The 24,455-nt window shown below is 40.5% G+C and overlaps 1 protein-coding gene and 1 pseudogene across 1 annotated transcript; one reads left to right on the forward strand and one right to left on the reverse strand.

The window, feature by feature from the left end:
* Positions 1-24,455, reverse strand: part of LOC115776946 (NACHT, LRR and PYD domains-containing protein 12-like) — a 170,083-nt pseudogene that overhangs the window by 122,032 nt on the left and 23,596 nt on the right.
* LOC115776975 (type-2 ice-structuring protein-like) lies at positions 671-22,647 on the forward strand. Its single transcript, XM_030724794.1, has 5 exons — positions 671-759; positions 2,066-2,147; positions 2,262-2,396; positions 2,552-2,663; positions 22,580-22,647. The coding sequence occupies exons 1-5, from the start codon at positions 671-673 to the stop codon at positions 22,645-22,647; spliced, it is 486 nt and encodes a 161-aa protein (XP_030580654.1).

Raw genomic sequence — 24,455 nt, forward strand, 5'->3', positions numbered from 1 at the left:
ACAACTCATATTAGAGCAAATGGTCTAAAATATTTAAAGATTTGAGATAATGAGATTACACGGTTTTTATTATTTATTACTTTTTTAAAATTATTTATATTTTTATTAAAGACTTACCACTGATAGTCACAAATGCGACTAATATTAAAGCCCTACAACAGACTGTCCAATGTGACCTGTGCAGGGTGTAACCTGCCTTTCATCCCATTACAACTAAGATGGGCTTCAGCCCCACCACAACTCTGAACTGGACAAGCACAAGAAAATGGATGGATAAAGGGATGGTAGATAGATGGAGGAGTGGATGGATGGATTAACTTCACCACTGTATATTTTCCTAGAAGACATGGAAAAGCTTTAGTAATTGTTCAGTGGTTGTACTTTGTGGAACTTCCTTTTATAAGTTAATCTGTGAAAGTACTGACTAACACATGAGGAAGTTGTGCAATGAAGATCTTTTTGGTTCCTCGTTTTGTAACTATGTAATCCTATATAACTGCTGGTCTTAGAGCTGTTCCACACCTCTACACTGGAAGGCTGAAGCTACTTACTGGTCCAGAAACAAGGTAGGAGATGATATTCCATAATAGACCTGGTAAAACTCCTTTATTCAATGAGCTGCCAGTCACGTTGGGTCTTCTGTTTTTCCACAGAGATATTTAACATCACGATGAAGCTGCTGACTGCAGCTGTACTTCTCTGTGCAATGATGGCTCTGACCACTGCTGCTGCTGAGTATTGCAGTATAAAGTGCATCATATATACGTGTGTGTGTGTGTAATGAATCATACAAATTAACAGTACATCTTGTGGATAACTATAATAAATCAAAAACTGATCAAAGTGAACATCTGCTGTTTCAATCCGTCCAGCTCTTCAAACTAAAAAGGCCAGCAAAGGGAGAAAAGGACTCCAGCTTACAGGTCTGTGAATATTTTCCAGATTATCACTAAGAATATTTGTCTTTCTGTAATACTGAACAGAAGTACCTCAATGTACTGTATGATGGGCAGTTAAGTTTGGAGTACAAAGGGGTTGTCGGTACAGGCAGTATTTTTTTAGGCTAATTAATAGAAAAAAAGGATACTGTACTCATAATAATCTATAGATTAGTGTGTAATTACACCTTCCAACAAAATCATGCATTCATATTAACTTATAATTAATCTATTATAAATACATAGTGGATGCCGGTTTGTGGAAACCACCATATTTACTTCGCCCACTGATAGGTGGAGAGAGGTTATATTTTCAGTCCTACATAACATGCATAAACATGCTCATTTATTCCACCCTCTCATCTCTGGATGGCACGTAACAACAGCTTGTTTTGAGCTAACATTATGCCAGCTAATGTCAGATAAACGTAAATAGGAGGAAACTCCAGGGTAGATCCGGTCCGGAGTCACTTTCCTGTGCGAGTTCTCTCACCACAGATGAACGGTGGCCAGAGTTTTTCAGGTGATTCGGGGGTTAAAAAAGTCAAATATTGTAAAATATTTAATGTGCCTTATCCATTATTTCCTGATTTATTGCTAAGTGTTGATATTATTCCAGTCCCGTCACCAGATCTCAGTCTTAAGGGGGGGCTTATGAAATCCAACGGGTTAGCTTGATTAGTGATCTGGCTTGGGTGGGCGGGCCCAAGCGTATCACTGGGCAGGCACGGCCCCCTATGGCCCGCCCATAGCGACGGGTCTGTATTATTCAATTATGTTGAAATATAGTGTGTACAAAAATGTTTTTTTGCACAAACAGTAGTCCAGCCGTGGACGTGATGGGGTACAGTCTACATGTATTGTTTTTGATTTCTCTTAGCTGACTAACGCATGTTTGCCATCCAGTAACTATGAACGTGCTGCAGTTCATGGATAGAGCCTGGTTGATCCATGATCTCCAGCACTGTTCTCATAGCACTGGCAGGCCTGTGGAAATTAATGAAAACCGCAACTTCAAGCATGTTGCAGGATTTTTCCACACAGCGAAAAATTAATCACCGATACTAAAAACATTTTTGCTTGTTTTCAGAAGAATCATCAGGAGATTATTTTGAGAAGCCAAAAACGACTTGTCCCTATGGTTGGAAGAAGTTTGGTAAGCGATGCTTCCTCTATGTCATCCAAGCCTTGAGTTGGGCTCAGGCTCAGGTAAAAATACCATTTATTCTTTATGCACTGACATTAACTCTCATTGAAATCCTTAATATTTTTGTTTACATTTGAAAATCTGCTGTCTGTTGATTCTGTTGATCTCCAATATAGAGAAACTGTGACCACATGGATGCAAACCTTGCATCTGCACACAGCTTCAAAGAGTACAAGTTCATTCAACACCTGATATTTACTTCTAGTCATACAAGCAAAGAAGCGTGGCTTGGAGGCTCTGATGCACAAGAGGTATCTGACAGATCATTGTACAAGACAGTCAAATGATGAATCTATCACTGAGCACTGTACTTTGATAATATTCTCTCTAACTTTTTTAGGTTTAGCTGTTTTTAAGTGTGTTTTGTCTAATGTAATGAAATTGTAGATTTCGTTCTGTTTTCTAGGTTGGTTATTGGTTTTGGATTGATGGAACACAGTTCAGGTACATGAACTGGTGTCCTGGACAGCCCAGCAACTACTATAGCAGTGAGCGATGCCTGCAGATGAATTATTCAGGTAAAACTTCAAATAAATCCCTGATAGTGTGAAGAGGAAAAAGTCTAAATATCCTATATTTCATTTTTGGCTGGGTGAAAGTGAGGAGGAAGTGTAGCCTGAAACAGAGGCCCCTGGTACACCACCAACCTGTTCATGTTTTGAACAGATTTTTCCAACTTAGCAACACGAGGAAAAAACTCTGGTTATTGGTGACCGTAGTCTTACACACCTCTCTGCAGCTTCCTTCCTCCTGTCTTAATTGCTCTATGGTGCACTCACAAAGACAGAAACACCCTCAACTGCCCCAAAGACTAACTCAATTAAATGTGAACTACTAAACATTAGGTCTCTTTTGTCAAAGTCCCTGTTAGTAGCTGGCCAACAACTATTGCTGAAGAGGTGGAGAGGGAATGTCAACAGTATGTGCATATTATTTGTACATTAGTTGTAATATGTTTTTTTTTCCACTAGTTATCTGTTTTATGACCAGTTAGTTAACATCAACTAATGTAAGTCTATTAGCATTAACCAACCAGCCAACCCAGTGATGTCACATTCTGTACTGGCCAGAGTTGTTACAATTAACGAAAACGAACGAAATAACGAAAACTGAAATTGAAAAAACATTTTCGTTAACTGAAATAAATAAAAACTACAATTAAAAGGAAAAAACGATAACTGACTAAAACTGTATTGTGAGTTTAAAAACCTAACTAAAACTAAGTGAAATTATAGATAAAATTACCTTTCTTTTCCTGTTTGTCATTTTATTTAAAAGCCTTCTGGATTCATCATTTTTCCGCTCTCCGAGTTTAAGCTGGGAGCGCCGTCGGGCAGCTGTGCGTGTGCGTGAGAAAGTGGCAGAGTCGCTCTGAACCGACGTAACCCGACGTTCACCTCTGGAGAAACGTGACTACTCTTCGGGTCCACGCAGCCGCAATGTTGTGATTAAGCTGTTCAGTCCTTGTGCGTTTCTGGCTACTTTATCAGTCAGAGAATAATAATCAGGACTAATAATCAAAGCATCGATATAAGGACTCACAAATGTCAGCAAATTCCTGGAGGGAGACTCGGAATAGACATGAGGGAATGAAGAGAAGTGAAAAAACAGGGACACATGTGTTTGCAGCCAAAAAAGTGAGCACAAAGAGCGAGGACCAAAAGAAAAAAAAGTCCCAGCTGGCACTGCATATAAAACACCTGCACATGACCACAAGGTAATTAACACACACAGTCCAGATACACAAGCAGAAATGTGGACACGAGGTCGGACACTTCCATAGGTTGTGTACAGAGGCTGCAAAGACCCTGCAAGTCTAATTAGAACATCTAACCAAGCTAGCTCCAAGACAGAAGCAGCTTCAGGTGGTGAGAACATCAGGATGCAGCTGGATTTGACCTTTGACTCCTTCAAAGAGTTTGTTTTTGTCAAACGCCACATGTAGCTGTTGTTGCACTGACTCTGGAGTTTATTAGGAGTTTATTGTAGAATTTATTGAGTTTGGGAGTTCATGTTTTACTTTGTTTTACCCTGTTGATGTTCATGTGTGTCCTAATTATTACAATTTACTGTACCACGTAGTGCTGCTGTCTTGTGAACAGTTGGTTGTTGAATATATTTCTTTATGGTATCTTTTGTTGAGTTTTTATGACTCACTCTTGTAACTTGAATCTTTCACCTGAGAAAGTATGAAAATACTAAAACTAATACTGAAACTAACAAAATTAAACTAATACCAAGCAATAAACCTAAAATAAGAACTAATAAAAATGAGCAAAACCACTCTGAAAACTAATTAAAACTTAATGAATTAGAGAAAAAAGAAGTAAAAAGTAACTAAAACTAAACAATAACGTAAAATCCAAAACTATTATAACCCTGATACTGGCACAAGATGGCGCTACACATGCTCTAAAAACTGTCACTTTAAACACTTATTTATTAACTCCAGCTTCACAGAGAGTCTTAAATCTATGACTGTAGAGCATGGCTTCATGGTATAAATTAGCCTGTATACATATAGGGTTTCATGTCCTCTTCAAATAGTGGTGTGATAGTACATTGAACAGTGAATACTGACAGATATTATTATATAGAACCAAATATTTCTCTCAGTAAGTATGTGTGCATGTACTCATGGTTTCAGTCATGCTGTTTTTTGGTGCTTACAGACCACAAGTGTTGGGATGATACGTACTGTTCCACTCTACTCCCATCTGTCTGCGTCAAGAACATCTGATGATTCCTGGGCTCATATGAAGGGACGCTACAGCTGGCAAAGAAGCAAATTTCTCATATTTTCCTCAAAGAATCTGTTTCTGCTTTTAGATCATCTTTTCTTTTAGTGTAATGCTGCATTAGGACTGAAGTGACTGGAGTTGGATTGTCTCTTTTAATAGGAGCAAACTGAATGTGTAGTGGGAAAGAATGCTTTTAGCAAATGTTCACTGCCAAGAATGAACTGTTCTTTATTTTCTGCATCATTAAAATCTTAAGCATTGAATCAAACTGGTCACATTTTCATGGGTCTACTCCTCAAATTCAAAGGCATCTAACTATAATTTAATCATTTTTGCAAACAGCTTATCAAAAGTGAGTGTGTCCAAACTTTTCACTTATACTACAGATTTCTGTGCAACTATATGATCAAAGAAGTTTTAAATTCAGTTCACCATAACTAAGCAGAAAACGGCGAAAAATGTATTTTCTTCTTCTGAATCCTTTGTTTTATTAATTTTTTTAATCATTGTGTGTGACGTAGTGAGGACTCAAATAGATAGACAGTGTGAGGTGGAGTACAAATAATTGAGCCATTTATTCAGCCTGGAAGGTCCATTGGTGAGTGACACAACTGAAAACACCACAAGGATAACCAGAGCACTCAGGAGAGTCAGAAAACACGCTCGCAACAAAGTACACCAAAAAGGCAGCGGTACAACACACAGGCTGAGGGTTTCAGTACACACAGGTTGATCAGGGAGTTGGACTGTCTGTGCAGCCTCTGTAGGGTCCAGGTATCACCTCGTGTTACAAGTAGTGACACTGAGCCTAGCCAAATGGAAAATAGAGAAAAGATAGTCAGAAAAGAGGAGGCAGAGGAATAAGATGTGAATGGCCTCCACCTGCAAAACTCTTCCTGTTTTGGGGGTTGTCTCATTGTTCCCAGAATGCACTTGTTGTTATTTCATTAACACCAAAGCAGCTGGAACTGGAACCTTCTTTTACTCTCAAAGATCCTTGAAAGAGTAGTTGTAAAACAGCTCACTGATCATCTGCAGAGGAACGTTTATTTGAAGACTTTCAGTCAGAATTCATCACAGCACAGAAACAGCATTAGTGAAGGTTACCAATGATCTTCTCATGACCTCTGACTGTGGACTCTGTGCCTGTCCTGTTGGACCTCAGTCTGACCAGATACTTGATGGTATTACCTTGGCTGACACTGTGAGGAGTCTTGGAGTCATTTTTGACCAGGATACATCCTCCAATGCTCATATTAGAGAAATACATATGACTGCTTTCTTGCATTATGCAATAGTCTAAAATTAGAAACATCCTGTCTTACAGTGATCCATTAACATCAGGCTGTCCCCACACCTGTTTGAAACGCCTTCAGCTGATCCAAAATGCTGCAGCTAGAGTACTGACAGGGACCAGAAAGAAAGAGCAGATTTCTCCCATATTGGCTTCTCTTCATTGGCTCCCTGTTAAATCTAGAATAGAATTTAAAAACCTTCTCCTCTCATACAAGGTCTTGAATAATCAGTCTTGAATCCTCTTCTGTGGAAGCAGCTCCCAGCTTGGATTCAGGAGACAGACACCCTCTCTATTTTTAAGATTAGGCTTAAAACTTTCCTTTATGATCAAGCTTATAGCTGGATCAGGTGACCCTGAACCCTCCCTTAGTTATGCTGTAATCAGGCTGCTGGCGGGTTCCCACGATGCACATCATGACTGCTTCTTTTTCACTTACCTGTTTTCACTCTGTGTTCATGCACCACTCTGCCTTTAATCACATATCTTCTCTGCATCTTTTATCAGCTTAACTGTCTTGATTACACAAGCAAAATAAACATTTCCATGTTTTTGTCATATAAAACAGCAGAACTACAGTTCCTTTTTGTTCAGGGCAAAACTTTTAACCTAATCTCAAATGCTGAGAGGAACAGAAGATAAATACCTTGATAGTCACGTCTTCAGCAGTGTTTCTGTGTCATGGTCTTTCTCCTGAGTCCTCACATTTACTGAGTACCTGTCACTGCAGTTGGGTTTGAATAGACGACATATTTGTGTATGAAAAGCAGGTGTGAGCAGGAGTGAGTATTATATCTGTGTAGATTCTCAGTTATCCAGGTCATAGTAGTCTCTGGAGCTTGAAAAAGGCGACTGGACTTCTTTTTGTTTCTTGAAGACGTTTCACCTCTCATCCGAAAGGCTTCTTCAGTTCTCAACCAAATGGTGGAGAGACCCAGGTATTTAAACCCCTGTGGGCGTAGTCCCCTGGAGGTGGTTATGACCCTCTATTGATCATGTGCTTGAACACATGTGCCCAGGTGTGAAGGGGGCGTGGGTCATATTTAATCAGTGGTTTCAGTTGAAACCAATTTAGGACTCCGCTCCATTGTTTCCTGTGGCCTATTGAGGTCACTGGAACAAAGGTGTGAATGGGGGTTGAGACGTCTGGGAAGGGAGCTCAGGACAGCACTGTAAGCGGGGGAAAGTTGGTGACGTAATCCACCTCCTCTGTTCAATGATGGTTGTTCACAGTGGACATAGATGGCTTCTTTCACTCCTCTTTCAAACCATCTGTTTTCCCTGTCCAAAATGTGGACATTGGCATCCTCAAAAGAGTGCCCTTTTTCCTTCAGATGCAGATGTACTGCTGAATCTTGTCCTGTCGAGGTGGCTCTTCTATGTTGTGCCATTCGTTTGTGAAGAGGCTGTTTGGTTTCACCAATGTAGAGGTCCGAGCACTCTTCACTGCACTGAACAGCATACACTACATCGCTGATCTTGTGTTTGGCGGGTTTGTCCTTGGGATGAACCAGTTTTTGTCTTAGGGTGTGACTTGGTTTGAAGTATACTGAGATGTCATGCTTGGAGAAAATTCTTCTGAGTTTCTCTGACAAGCCTGACACATATGGGATGACAATGTTGTTCCTCTTGTCCCTCCTATTCTCTGTAGTTTGTGTTTGGCCTTCATTCCTGTGCATCTTAGCTGATTTGATGAAGGCCCAGTTGGGGTAACCGCATGTTTTGAGGGCTTTCTTAATGTGTGTGTGTTCCTTATGCTTCCCTTCTGCCTTAGAGGGAACACTTTCCGCACGGTGTTGTAGGGTCCTGATCACCCCAAGTTTGTGTTCCAGAGGGTGGTGGGAGTCAAAGAGGAGATACTGGTCTGTGTGTGTGGGCTTCCGGTAAACTTCAATGTTGAGGCTTCCATCTTCCTCGATAAGCACCGCACAGTCCAGGAATGGTAACTTGTTATCTCTGGTGTCCTCCCTGGTAAAACGTATGTATTTATCCACTGAGTTAATGTGACGAGTGAAGGCTTCTACTTCTCGGGTTTTGATTTTGACCCAGGTGTCATCTACATATCTGTACCAGTGGCTAGGTGCCGTCCCTTTGAAAGAACCAAGAGCTTTACTTTCCACTTCCTCCATGTAAAGGTTGGCTACAATGGGAGACACTGGGGAGCCCATGGCACATCCATGCTTCTGTCTGTAGAATCCATCATTGTATTTAAAATATGTTGTGGTAAGGCAGAGATCTAAAAGTGCACAAATCTGATCTGGGGTGAAGCTGGTTCTGTTCAGTAAGGAATCGTCTTCCTGTAGTCGTCTTCTGACGGTCTCCACTGCCTCAGTTGTAGGTATGCAAGTGAAAAGTGAAACCACATCAAAGGACACCATGGTTTCATCTGGATCCAGTACAAGATTCTGGACCTTGTTAGTAAAATCTGTAGAGTTTTCAATGTGGTGGGGTGTGATGCCAACAAGCGGTGATAAGATGGTGGCGAGGTGTTTGGAAATGTTGTAGGTGACCGAGTTTATACTGCTGATAATGGGTCGAAGTGGGACTCCTTCTTTGTGGATCTTTGGGAGTCCATAAATGCATGGAGTGGCTTCTCCAGGGTACAGGCGGTAGTAAGTGGGGCGGGCAATGGCTTTTTCCTTTTCAAGTTGTTGCAGGCAGCAAACAACTTTTTTCTTGTAGTTGCTTGTGGGATCACGTCTCAAGACCTCATAAGTATTGTTGTCACTGAGGAGTGTAGTAATTTTGTTGTGGTAATCCGATGAATTCAGCACAACCGTGCACCTCCCCTTGTCGGCTGGCAGTATGGTGATGTTTGGATCATTGCTTAGGGCTGTGATGGCCTTCTTCTCCTGAATGGTGAGGTTGGATGGAGGAAGTCTTGCACTGGAGAGAGTGGCTGAAACTTTCATCCTGATCTGTTCTGCTACAGGATGAGAAAGTTTGTTATTTCTTATAGCGGTTTCTGTTGCTGTGATGAGGTCTACTATAGGAAGCTGTTGTGGGGCTATGGCAAAGTTGAGTCCTTTGGCTAGCACATTTTCTTCTGGTTTGGTGAGGACCCTGTCTGATAGGTTCTTCACCCACTTTCCTTGGTTTCCATTGCTTATCGTGTCGTCCTGTTTGTTAACAGATGAATGGTATGCCTTGGTTTGCAGATTAAATATGACTGATTAAATATGACCCACGTCCCCTTCACACCTGGGCACATGTGTTCAAGCACATGATCAATAGAGGGTCATAACCACCTCCAGGGGACCACGCCCACAGGGGTTTAAATACCTGGGTCTCTCCACCATTTGGTTGAGAACTGAAGAAGCCTTTCGGATGAGAGGTGAAACGTCTTCAAGAAACAAAAAGAAGTCCAGTCGCCTTTTTCAAGCTCCAGAGACTACTATGACCTGGATAACTGAGAATCTACACAGACATATTGCCTTGCACTTTGGGAGGAACACCCTTCAATTGGTGCGGGAGTATGAAAGGGACTCAAGAAAGCTAGCGGACTACAGGAACCACCTTCGTTTCAACTTGAGATGCAGACAGTCCAGACTGGTTCCCAAGAGTTTGCACCTTGGGTCCACAGTAAAAGGACATAGAGCTGACCAAATTCTATGGAGAGCACAGAACCACCTTTTAAGTGAAAGGATAAGACAGGTCCATTTCACCATAGATGCACTCCAGAACAAAATCCACCAGACTCAGCAGAAACTCTCATCACTCTTACCTCACACCATCGCAGAAGAAGTTTCTACATTTGTGGACAAAGCCCAGCTCGCACAACACATCAAAGGCAAGGAAAGACAACTACGTAAATTTCAAACTCTGCAAACCAAGGCATACCATTCATCTGTTAACAAACAGGACGACACGATAAGCAATGGAAACCAAGGAAAGTGGGTGAAGAACCTATCAGACAGGGTCCTCACCAAACCAGAAGAAAATGTGCTAGCCAAAGGACTCAACTTTGCCATAGCCCCACCACCGCTTCCTATAGTAGACCTCATCACAGCAACAGAAACCGCTATAAGAAATAACAAACTTTCTCATCCTGTAGCAGAACAGATCAGGATGAAAGTTTCAGCCACTCTCGCCAGTGCAAGACTTCCTCCATCCAACCTCACCATTCAGGAGAAGAAGGCCATCACAGCCCTAAGCAAGGATCAAAACATCACCATACTGCCAGCCGACAAGGGGAGGTGCACGGTTGTGCTGAATTCATCGGATTACCACAACAAAATTACTACACTCCTCAGTGACAACAATACTTATGAGGTCTTGAGACGTGATCCCACAAGCAACTACAAGAAAAAAGTTGTTTGCTGCCTGCAACAACTTGAAAAGGAAAAAGCCATTGACCGCCCCACTTACTACCGCCTGTACCCTGGAGAAGCCACTCCATGCATTTATGGACTCCCAAAGATCCACAAAGAAGGAGTCCCACTTCGACCCATTATCAGCAGTATAAACTCGGTCACCTACAACATTTCCAAACACCTCGCCACCATCTTATCACCGCTTGTTGGCATCACACCCCACCACATTGAAAACTCTACAGATTTTACTAACAAGGTCCAGAATCTTGTACTGGATCCAGATGAAACCATGGTGTCCTTTGATGTGGTTTCACTTTTCACTTGCATACCTACAACTGAGGCAGTGGAGACCGTCAGAAGACGACTACAGGAAGACGATCCTTACTGAACAGAACCAGCTTCACCCCAGATCAGATTTGTGCACTTTTAGATCTCTGCCTTACCACAACATATTTTAAATACAATGATGGATTCTACAGACAGAAGCATGGATGTGCCATGGGCTCCCCAGTGTCTCCCATTGTAGCCAACCTTTACATGGAGGAAGTGGAAAGTAAAGCTCTTGGTTCTTTCAAAGGGAAGGCACCTAGCCACTGGTACAGATATGTAGATGACACCTGGGTCAAAATCAAAACCCAAGAAGTAGAAGCCTTCACTCGTCACATTAACTCAGTGGATAAATACATACGTTTTACCAGGGAGGACACCAGAGATAACAAGTTACCATTCCTGGACTGTGCGGTGCTTATCGAGGAAGATGGAAGCCTCAACATTGAAGTTTACCGGAAGCCCACACACACAGACCAGTATCTCCTCTTTGACTCCCACCACCCTCTGGAACACAAACTTGGGGTGATCAGGACCCTACAACACCGTGCGGAAAGTGTTCCCTCTAAGGCAGAAGGGAAGCATAAGGAACACACACACATTAAGAAAGCCCTCAAAACATGCGGTTACCCCAACTGGGCCTTCATCAAATCAGCTAAGATGCACAGGAATGAAGGCCAAACACAAACTACAGAGAATGGGAAGGACAAGAGGAACAACATTGTCATCCCATATGTGTCAGGCTTGTCAGAGAAACTCAGAAGAATTTTCTCCAAGCATGACATCTCAGTATACTTCAAACCCAGTCACACCCTAAGACAAAAACTGGTGCATCCCAAGGACAAACCCGCCAAACACAAGATCAGCGATGTAGTGTATGCTGTTCAGTGCAGTGAAGAGTGCTCGGACCTCTACATTGGTGAAACCAAACAGCCTCTTCACAAACGAATGGCACAACATAGAAGAGCCACTTCGACAGGACAAGATTCAGCAGTACATCTGCATCTGAAGGAAAAAGGGCACTCTTTTGAGGATGCCAATGTCCACATTTTGGACAGGGAAAACAGATGGTTTGAAAGAGGAGTGAAAGAAGCCATCTATGTCCACTGTGAACAACCATCATTGAACAGAGGAGGTGGATTACGTCACCAACTTTCCCCCGCTTACAGTGCTGTCCTGAGCTCCCTTCCCAGACGTCTCAACCCCCATTCACACCTTTGTTCCAGTGACCTCAATAGGCCACAGGAAACAATGGAGCGGAGTCCTAAATTGGTTTCAACTGAAACCACTGATTAAATATGACCCACGCCCCCTTCACACCTGGGCACATGTGTTCAAGCACATGATCAATAGAGGGTCATAACCACCTCCAGGGGACTACGCCCACAGGGGTTTAAATACCTGGGTCTCTCCACCATTTGGTTGAGAACTGAAGAAGCCTTTCGGATGAGAGGTGAAACGTCTTCAAGAAACAAAAAGAAGTCCAGTCGCCTTTTTCAAGCTCCAGAGACTAGTGAGTATTATAATCTCATTGTAAATTGTAACAGACAAATTGTCTTTCCACACGTCTCTCCTGAGGACATGAAAAAGGAGTGTGTGCTTACAGAGCTTTACACCCAAAGCTATTAAAGCCAGGTTTATTTGCATTGCACAGTGCATGCTGCATAAAGTTTGCACACACAATCTGTAAATGACAGGGTGATATACATGATTGGAAAAGTCATAACAGTCCATCCAATGGTTCAAATGATGTATTGATACAATCAGAGGATCACTGAAGCAACACGATCACAACAGGACAGTTTATTTGACTACAAAGCTTCACCCCCAAAGCTGATCTAGTTAACATCATTTGTAAGGTACATTTGGAACAACAGGTATGTTGATATGCTGCAACACTCAGCTGCATAGATCAACATGTGTGCAGAGACTTCACAAACAAAAAGGTTTACAGATTTATTCCATCAGTTTATTACAGAAATCATTCATTGTGTCATTATTAATGCACCCTACTTCGACCTACTTTGAATGCAGTATTCAAATATAATGGATATTCAGCCTAAATGTTGCCTGTTTGATCTTTGTGTTTGTTTTACTGCCTTTCTGAGAACCTGTTTAACCATCAAAGTGGAGCTATACCAATACAATAGACATACAATAGAAAAAGCATTTACAATGAACAATGAAATTAATCCATTTGAATACAAGAAACACCCAAACAAATAGCTTTAATAATGGAAAAAGTCTGTAGAAAGCACCATAGGACCCTTTTACAGTTACACTAACAGCTGTTAACAGTAGTAAACACCCTCTCAGTCCTTGTGACATGAACTATATAAATTTGAAAACTAAACATCTAAGGCCGTAGGTTTGGCATTAAGGCTATTTGCTGTGTGATCTTTAACTAGTGCTAGAATGCTAGTTTAAGCTGCTATGGGACAATAGAACAGCAAAACAGTACTAGGCCTCTAGACCTTTTCTGATGCATTGACAGGTTAAAATTTTACTTGGCAAGAGAATGATCTGAATTCTGATTGGTTGGTGCTGTATTATACCCTTTAGTTGTGTTCTTGAGCCCAGAGCAGAGCGGGGAGGGTGAGGAGGTGGTGACAGGGTTCTGCTAAAGCACGTTTAGTGTTCTAGTCAAGGAGAATTGATTTCTTCACTTATTGACTTCTATAATAATAAATGAAACAAATGACACACAAGGAGGTTGGAAATAAACATGTATGAAGTATATCATACTGCCTTAAACTTTCCATGATACCTACACGTTTATACTATTAATTCAAGCCTATATCTAAACTGCTGCAATATTCACATGCACTTGTCTTGGTTTAGTCCTGAAGTTGATTCTAGTTTAGTCCTGGATTTAGTCACATGTTTTGTCCTTTAATCATAAAAATGCTTTTTCCTGGGTTTAATTTTTGATTCCTTGGTTAGCCCTGTAATAATTGTAATAACATGCTTTTGAAATGTCACTTAGAAAGACATATACTGTTTATTCTCTTGGCCTGAAAACTATGAGAACCTCTGGACTATTACAGCTAAAAACTGTCCTTCATTGACTTCACTTAGTGCTGCAAACCTCTGCTTGCTACTCCACCGCTGTCTGACATACTCAGTTGTGTTGCTTCTGTTGCGTGTAATTCATGTGCCATATGAACACTGAGGCAGAACGTGTGATTTATCCAAGTGACTCGCACTTTGTTTCGATAAATAGCTGCATATGTCCAGCTTTCTTTTCTTTTCTACCATCTCTGCTGTTCCTAGCTTGCTAGTTAGCAGCCGGTCACTGCATTGATTGAAGCCATACTTGTTGATGTGGTAGTGACCACGCCTCCAGTGCGCTTATTCACGAGGGAAGTCTGCATGTTGTTAACCTGTTGTGTACCGTGGAGCACAGAGTGTGATTTTTCAATCAGAAATATCAGTAGGGACATAATCGATTGGCATCGATTGGTAGATATGTGTCCCTGCCAAACCTGCCCAATTCTGCACCCCTGTAAAAATCTACACTATAAAGTCTGAGCTCACAGCAGCTCTCTGCTCTGCAGTTCATTTTAAACTATGCAGCAATGCTAAGTCTGAGATCCTCCAATCCAGTCCTTCACTCTTTGTTAAAACAACAACACGGGATTTTTCCTGCCCTGAGCAGATACAGCAGTGGTGACACCAAACAGCTGGGCAGGGTAAGCCAGGATACACCTGCCACGATCACACACTTCACAGTATTGCTCACCTGAGGTGACATATTCAGAGTGTTAGAAACAAGGACCCCAATAAACCACAACCACACGGCACAGGTTATAGCAGTGATGGTAGCAAAAGGTCTCAGCTTTGATTGGTCACTCCTTTTCTCCACCTCTGCCGCCTGGCCCTGAGCGAATCAGAGAACAGAGAGGCTGCAGAAAGATATAATTATTAAGGAAAGAGACAAAAAGAAGTACAATATGATATTGGTGTTGTTAAGAGGTAATAAAGCTGTAGCAACCGTCAGTCCTATGCAGAGCCCCCAAACACAGCCAATGCTGACGTTTCTGATCCTGAGCCCGCAGGTATTTCTTAGACTCATGTAGGTGATGGGGTGAACAACAGCCAGGTAACGCTCCACACAGGTGAGGACATGAACAAACATCTCCCCATACCAAGCCATGAAAGAAACAAAAGGTCCTACTGTAATCATCAGTGAGTTATTAGAGTATATGCCACAAATATAGCAGATACACCCCAATACCCAGATGAGCTCCATGGCAGCCATGTGGTATGCAAAGAGAGTGATTTGATTTGTTAAAGGAGCGCTGCTGCCGCCATCGTTGGAAACCCAGGTAAAGGATGAAGGTGGACAGAGGAAAGACAAAGATGGTTTTCATTGCAACAAAGGAAATGGCTACGTAAGAGCTCTCTGTAGAGCAGTGGTAGATCAGAGGACTGGAGATGGAGGAGGCATTGACTGACATATCCTCTGTTTATCTTGGCCTGAGAAAGGAAAAAAATAGAGAGACAAATAAGCAGTGAGGGGTGGGAGGGAGAGTTAGAGTGGCAGTAACCCCCATTTACTTATGGACCCGTATTATCAAAAGAGATCAGATTGCTTCATTCAAAATTACTATTATTGCTTTTTCTTTTTTAAATAGAAAATTTAATTCAATGACCTGCAACATCGTCGGCATCGTGCATGTTTGGGATTTCATTGGAGGATCAGTCATATTTAATGTCTCCTTTTTCTTTGCCAGTTTATAGCACTCAATGCCACAAATACTGGAAATGCAGACTTACTTTCATGCTCGTGCATTTTTAAGTTTCCCGGATCTTGGGATCAATCACTGGGATTTTAATTCAGTTGCCTGAGTTCAAACAAGTAGAAATGAACTAATGAGTGGACAGAAGAACCAATGAACATGTGAATAAAACCAATTAACATCACAGAAATAATCAAGCACACCCGCATATAGATATTTTGAGGTTTTTGGACATAAAATTCCCATAAACAAAAAAAGGGGGAAAAGCAGGGAAAGAAGTAAAGATTTAATAACATTATGAAAGTAACTGGCCTTTTCAGCACTGTTTCTCTGGTGGTCTTCCTCCTGAGTCTTACAGTGTATTGAGTGACTGTGAGTGGGTTCTATTATATGTGAGTGAAAAGCAGCTGTGAGCAAGACGAAGAGTAAATTTTCATGCAAACTTGTCTCAGAGTTTCACAGTTTCTTTTCAATCTTCTCTCGACAGGACGTGAACCAGAGCAGCGTGTTGACGAAGCTTCGTGATAAAGTCCACTTTATTCATGTTGGACAGCTCACACGTTTGACATATTTCATAACACTTTTTTATAGCGGCCTAATACTATTTTTGTTATGTGATTTTTTTTATGTGCTTATCTGCTTCAAGCTGAGAAAACTACCTTTCTGTGACATATGAGATTAATAAATGAAATCATAATTAAAAAATATATAGTTTAGTATTTTACATTTACTTGCATTAAACATTAAAGTTTTTTTATCTGAAACATGCAAGTGAGAAATCAGGGAGGGAACAAATACTTGACTCAGCACTGTACAGGAAACAGCAACAATCTAAATCAGAAGCAGATACTAAGTAACTACAGTATCATTTTTCATGCCCTTCTTCTATAATCATCCACTCTCCTCTATGTTTGACTGGGCTTTTCTCAGTGAACGGCTCCTTCCTGTCAAAGTCTTCATCACTGAAAGAATCTTGTCTCTGTGTGCATGTTGTGTGTCTGCAGGTAACATTTCTTTGTGAATTCCTTCCCAGTAAATTGCTCAAAAGGCACCAATTCAGTGACTTCAATTAGAGCAGCTGAGGTCCAGCACATCCAGCTTCCTGTGTCAGCAAACGTGCTCCTTAAAACAATCCTGACAAGGTCTAGTATAGAGGTATTCTAGCTACATAGTTCAAACTACCTTTTCTCCTCGGGTGTAAGCATATGTGTGTCTGTTTTTTATTTCATTTTATTTTCATTTCTACTGTAAACTTGGACATTTTACCACACGAGTCCAGTTTCCATCAGGCGAACGGCAGCTTTGGGAATTTATAAGTTTGCTTCATTTTTCTGTCATAGAGGCTGCTGCTCACAGTGTGTGATAAGTTTAGAGTTTAGAATTAGAGCTAATTATATAAACATGTCTTCATGTTTTTATGGTTATTCTTTTTAGAATACTTTTTTAAAAGAGAAGACACAATTTAATATATGGATATAGTTTGTGAATGACTGTATTTTAACTTGTAGTAAAGGTATTTGACCACATGATGGGGATACAGTCAGCTTCATGAATCCGTCCACAGCATCATGCAGAACACCCAACTAGGCAGAGAGTGAGATGAAAGTTTGAACATGAGTTCATTAACTTAAAATCCACAGTAAAATACAGCAAAGACAAATTTGAATGTAATTATGTCAGTGAGCTGAATCGGTTTTTGATTTATTTTTTTAAATCTTGAAATAACATTAAATAACAGAAAAAAATGCTAAATTTGTTGATTTGATTACCTTTGAAAGCAACATCTTTGCCATTCCAATGAAACCCCATCATTGTGAGGGGGGCACGTTGCTGCAGTCTCAGCTCTGAAGCTCGAGTTTCAGTGTGGAAGGTGAAGGCGTGACCGTGGTGATGTCAGTCCTTCTGCCAACAGTCAAGAAGAAAGGTGGGGGCCTGGCCTGATCTGTGAGCCAGAGATGGTGTGGTCCTGCACGTATCACTGTCCAGGACTGGATGTGCTGACCTGATAGTGATACTGGATACTGACGGTGTGCGACATGATTATCAACCAGGAGAATTTAGTGAAATCAAAACAATAGTTGTGAACTTTGCACCAAGACAACAGCTGAAGTTCCATGTGAAGGTCTCCAATGGCTAGAATAGAGAATGAACATCTAGAGACACTTTTCACAATTTCAGGAGACTTCAATCATGTTTGTCTCTCCTCCCACCTGTCCTGACTGTCCTACCACAGAAAATAAAAGTCTCCATCTGCTGTACAACAATGTCAAAGAAGCTTACAGATTGTTGGGTTCATCAAATGAAACTCAGTCCCTTCATGAAGTCTGATGCCCTCTCTGTCCCTGGTCCACCTTTTATTACTGTTACACAAGCCATAAAAAGCTTGTATTTTCTTCTGTCTTTACAGCTGTCAGGGGGTTATCTCCGTTTCTGACCCCCCCGGCCCGTCTCTTTCCGCTGTTTCTGCTTTCAGTGATGAACAAAAGGAGAACAAAAAGAAGAGACCACGTGCACCTCTACCCTTTATGTGCTAATATTTTATTTTTTAATTTTTTTAAAGCCTGTCATGTCTGGCATCGGAATGATGATCCGAATGCACTGATGTACCAAACATATTTGCTCTTACAAGAACAGCTCTATACATTTTCTATAGGCTATTCTTCTTAATGTTTGTATTTTTTTTATGTAGTTATTTATGCCAGGTCTGACAGGCAATAACGAAGGGGCAATAATGAGGGCAAGAAACTGCAACCATGCCCCCCGCAATCCGGAGGCGAATAGGAAAGGACCCAGGCCGTCCACAGCCCTCTAGAAGCTCAGAAGACCCGAGGCCACACATCCTGTTATTAAAGCCTTGTATGTGAGTGAACAATCATCTTCTACTTACACATTATTAAACACAACACAACCATACAACTTCACTTCCTTATTTGTAAATCTATCACTAATCATTTTAAAAGAAAATGGCTGAAGTTTAGTCTCCCAACAAGCCTTCAAACCCTCACCACATTGTATCCCACTACTCTAAGAGCACCATTCAAATTTGTTCTTTCTTTTACTTCTCATACTAATATCAAATGAGCCGTCATCATTTCCCTCTGGGATTCAAAAAGTTATCTACCATATTTTCCGGAGTATAAGTCGCACTTTTTTTCATAGTTTGGCTGGGGGTGCGACCTATACTCCGGAGCGACGTATATGTGACATTTATAACACATGAACCAAAATACTCCAGCCACTTGACATCTCCGTGAACTGCAGCTTTAAGGCAGTCTTGCGTAACCTGTGGGCGCAGTGGATGATGGATGGAGAGCACAGCTTAACGGCAACTGGGAGAATGCGCCACCCAACTTTCCTGGAAGTCATTGGATGGATCAAGAAAACATGGGCTTCAGTGACAACCAAACCATCCTGTTGGGATTCAGAAAGGCTGGAATAATTGGAACTGCAGCTGACGACGAGTCTGACTAACGCGACACAGAAGAGGAAGCGGCGCTTCGTCTACGGAGTGTACGGAGTTGTTTAGAAGTGACACCGAGGATGAAGAATTCAATGGATTGATGGTTTGGTTAACTTGTTAGTATGTTCTTTATGCTATGGTTATCTGAATAACTTAATGTTACGTTAACATACCGAACACGTGTTCGTTGTGCGTCATGTAGCTGAATGTGTTACGTTAGCATAACGTAGGCGTAACCGTGTTCGTCCTGTTCTTTAATCCATTATTATTTTAAATTGCCGTTCAAGATGGAATTTGTGCTCTGGGTCTCGGATTCTATCAACCCCCCCCCCCCCCCCCCCCCCAAAAAAAGTGCGACTTATAGTCCAGTGCGACCTATATATATTTTTTTCTTCTTTATTATGCATTTTTTGGCTGGTGCGACCTATACTCCGGAGCGACTTATAGTCTGAAAAATACGGTATATTCTTATATGTTGTCAATACAATGCCAGAAAGAAAAAAAGAGTGTTAAATAGCTCAGGGTCACAGTTATTCTACCATCTGAAGGAGAAACTGTAGTGCCTTTATGCTTTCCACTCATTTGATGGAAATCTAAATTATCAACCTGCAAAGGGTTGAATTCAAAGAAAGATCAAAGTGAAAAATCACACACGGCAGGCATAAATTTCATTGCAGCAACTCAAAATGATGCTCAGTAGGTCATATGTACTTTATGAATTACTGGATAAAAATACATTTTAAGAAATCAAGCTCAGACTCTTTCACTTGGGTCTGCAATTTGTTCTGCAAATGATTCAAAACAAGAAAGCAATGTCACTTAAATTTCTTACATTCATTTAGCAATGCAGACTTTTCACTACTCACTGTCCCGAGATTAAAGTCACTTAAACCACTCAGTTCAGGCTTGTGAAAGAAGCTTTTAATGGTTACATTCACATTTCTGCTCATAAATTCACTGCAAATCAGGTGTTTATCATTCTGATACTCTGCTTCCCTCTACTGTCCTCAACTGCCTGACCAATGAAATCATACAGAAAATGATTACTTCAAACGGTTCCTGCTAAAATGATAGCGTATACTTTGACAGGACTGCACAGTCCTGGCTCTCTCCAGAATTAGCACTTGTTTCTGCAGCCTCTCTGTGCTCTGCTGGGGTCCTTGTTTATTTCTGGAAATCCCACTCAAGGCTTTTAAAGTAAAAGCTGGGACGACAGCTAAAAAATAAAATGACAGCAAACTGTGTAAAGGGCAGACTCAATGTCTGCAAAATGCTCTTTTTATACACATGCACGTGTCAAATTCAAATTCATTTTTGTACAAGAACAAGTTTACTAAAACTGATCTATCTCCATGCTGCTATTCTGCACTTTGTATTGTTGTACACCTGTACTATTACCACTGCACTCGAGTAACATACCTCAACGAAAGGAAATTTCAGTCTTCTGTGTAATGTACTGTTACATGGTTTGATTGACAATAAAGTTCACTTTGACTTTGACTTTGATCAGTTTGTTACTTAATAAAAACTGTTCTTGCTGCAGTTTATGACAGTTCAGTTTATGACAGTTCAGGTTATGACAGTTCAGTTAATGACAGTTTATGACAGTTCAGTTTATGACAGTTCAGTTTATGACAGTTCAGGTTATGACAGTTCAGTTTATGACAGTTCAGGTTATGACAGTTCAGTTTATGACAGTTCAGTTTATGACAGTTCAGGTTATGACAGTTCAGTTTATGACAGTTCAGTTTATGACAGTTTATGACAGTTCAGTTTATGACAGTTCAGTTTATGACAGTTCAGGTTATGACAGTTCAGTTTATGACAGTTCAGGTTATGACAGTTCAGTTTATGACAGTTTATGACAGTTCAGGTTATGACAGTTCAGTTTATGACAGTTCAGGTTATGACAGTTCATTTTATGACAGTTCAGTTTATGACAGTTCAGTTTATGACAGGTCAGTTTATGACAGTTTATGACAGTTCAGGTTATGACAGTTCAGTTAATGACAGTTCAGGTTATGACAGTTCAGTTTATGACAGTTCAGGTTATGACAGTTCAGTTTATGACAGTTCAGGTTATGACAGTTTATGACAGTTCAGTTTATGACAGTTCAGTTTATGACAGTTCAGTTTATGACAGGTCAGTTTATGACAGTTTATGACAGTTCAGGTTATGACAGTTCAGTTTATGACAGTTCAGGTTATGACAGTTCAGTTTATGACAGTTCAGGTTATGACAGTTTATGACAGTTCAGGTTATGACAGTTCAGTTAATGACAGTTCAGGTTATGACAGTTCAGTTTATGACAGTTTATGACAGTTCAGGTTATGACAGTTCAGGTTATGACAGTTCAGTTTATGACAGTTCAGGTTATGACAGTTCAGTTTATGACAGTTTATGACAGTTCAGTTTATGACAGTTTATGACAGTTCAGTTTATGACAGTTCAGTTTATGACAGTTCAGTTTATGACAGTTTATGACAGTTTATGACAGTTCAGTTTATGACAGTTCAGTTTATGACAGTTCAGTTTATGACAGTTCAGTTTATTACAGTTTATGACAGTTCAGTTTATGACAGTTCAGTTTATGACAGTTTATGACAGTTCAGTTTATGACAGTTCAGTTTATGACAGTTCAGGTTATGACAGTTTATGACAGTTTATGACAGTTCAGTTTATGACAGTTCAGTTTATGACAGTTTATGACAGTTCAGTTTATGACAGTTCAGTTTATGACAGTTCAGTTTATGACAGTTTATGACAGTTCAGGTTATGACAGTTCAGGTTATGACAGTTCAGTTTATGACAGTTCAGGTTATGACAGTTCAGTTTATGACAGTTTATGACAGTTCAGTTATGACAGTTTATGACAGTTCAGTTTATGACAGTTTATGACAGTTTATGACAGTTCAGTTTATGTCAGTTCAGTTTATGACAGTTCAGTTTATGACAGTTTATGACAGTTTATGACAGTTTATGACAGTTCAGTTTATGACAGTTCAGGTTATGACAGTTCAGTTTATGACAGTTCAGTTTATGACCATCTAATTGTTTAAATAATCATACAGTAAAAATGGAATCTATTGATGCAAAATGCTGAGTGAATGTTAAAGTGGGCAGTTGATGTTTCTATTGGCCATTTTAATGGTGGTGTTCCTCAAGTCTCCATCTTTACTACCCCAATATTCTTCTAACTGTGATCTGCTCTCTCTCCTCCAGGAGAACTATTGGTTTTGGAGTGATGGCACCACTTTCCACTTTACCAACTGCTGTCATGGAGGTCCCAATAACTATGGAGTTGCACTGCTTGCAAATGAATTATTCAGGTACAAGTCTAATTGATGCTACTCAGACAAGATTAAATCAAATATGGACTCAAACTCAAAAATATTCAATCATCTAACTAATTTAACTCAAAAAAACAACAACTACTGTTTGTGTTTTTTAATTAAATCAATTACTAGTTTTCAATATGAAAAAAATGTGTTTTGTGGCACGGACATTATAAATTGCTCAACACGTTCAATGGCTTCCTCTTTTTCTGTACTTCCAGGTGGAAAGTGCTGGGATGACGTGTGGTGTCACCATCAAAAACCTTCTGTCTGTGTCAGGAACATGTGACGACTCCTGGATTCAGCAGTGACACAGGAAGGCACGTCTTTGTGTCATCAGCATCAGATATCGGCTTTAATCTCCTTGACTGTCATATCGCTGTAATTATGTGACAAGAATCAGAAACAGAATGTGGCTCATGTCTTTGATAAGAAGAGTCTGAAGGTTGTATAAAAGAATGCTTTTAGCTTTGAAATGGTCTTTTTTGTGTGCAGAAATCAAAGATGAATGCATTGAAATGGGTTGGTTTACAAATCTTTTTGTAATTAACATCAAATATGCAGAATATACTGCAATACTGCACCAGAAACAGCTTAAACTATGACATTAACTCTCCACCCGTTACAATGTGAAGTAAATCATTTTTATTTGATATGTGGCTTAAACCCCTCCAGCTCAAAACACGAAACATAAATATATATATTAATATATATTAATTGAATTAATTAATTAATGCGATGAATTTGAAATTCATGGCATTTGAATCAAATTTAAATATTTACCATGATAAATATGAATTGAAGTTTGGTGGATGAAGGTTAAACTTCCAAATGTTGTTTATTTTCCCACCAGTCTGCTACAGACCAACGAAGGGTGGAAGAGCTGCTGTGATCAGCAAACTGCTGAATGTACAGGTACAGAGGACGTACTTTCTGTAGCAGCTGAGGAAGTTCAACCTGCCCAAAGAGCTGATGGTGCAGTTCTACACAGCCATCATAGAGTCCATCATCACCACATCCATCACAGTGCGGGGCAGCGCCGTCACAAAACACGACACCAAGAGACTGCAGCGTATTATGGAGTCTGCAGAGAGGACCGTCGGTGTGAAGCTGCCCACACTGCTGGACCTGCACGCCTCCAGAATCAGGAAGCGTGCAGAGAAAATCATCACTGACCCGTTTCACCCTGGACATCAGCTGTTTCGGTGCCTTCAAATCAGGCCGACGTTTCAGCCACATGAAGACCCGAACGACCAGGCTACAGAGAAGCTTATTCCAACTTCCATTATTCTCAGGAACAATTGAACACTACTGAACTCTTCATACTTGGGACACTTGCATATCAAAATGACCTATTTCATTTATGTAAGGGCATTCACAGGATCCTCACCTTTACTTCAATTTTTATTTATATATTTTATATTTTCTATAGTTTTTCTACTGCACAAACTTTTTAAAATCACAGGTAAATTGTACATATTAATATTTTAAATGTTTTCTAGATTTACGGGTATGAATGTGTGTGTAAGGACAGAGTGAGCTGTGTGAATAAGACTGTTTTTACTGTATTTTTCTGCACTGCGAGCGTAACCAAAAACTAATTCCTTGTTTGTGTGAGCGGTCAATAAAGCCTGATTCTGGTTCTGAAATTAAAGTTAAGCTTCATAACTGGATAGTTTTATTCTACATTAATGTCTCACTTAATATAGTTGATATTAATCATTCTCTCAGCTGTTTTCCTTGATGCTGAAATGTGTTGTGCTGTTTTAACAGCTTATTTTGAGTTCAACAATTAAAATGAAACCACAAAAAGGAGAAAAAGTTTGTTCTCTGTTTAATCAGCTGCTTTGACACAGCTGTGCTTCGCACTGTCACGGTTGCTAGGCGACAGGAGCTATGCAGAGGTGAGGACAGGTGATGCTGATACGAAGGCGAGCTGCTCACTTCCTGCCTTTGCGGTCTTCGTGGGCTGGGAAGAATTCGGGGCCGCTCAACAATACCACTCAGCTACTGTGGTCTGAGGTCGCCTCTGTGAGAAGTATAGAAGCTAAACTTGAGAGGTGATGTTTCATATCCAATATGTCCACTGGACTGCAT

The sequence above is a fragment of the Archocentrus centrarchus genome, unplaced genomic scaffold, assembly GCF_007364275.1.
Source record: "Archocentrus centrarchus isolate MPI-CPG fArcCen1 unplaced genomic scaffold, fArcCen1 scaffold_41_ctg1, whole genome shotgun sequence".
Lineage (NCBI taxonomy): Eukaryota > Metazoa > Chordata > Actinopteri > Cichliformes > Cichlidae > Archocentrus > Archocentrus centrarchus.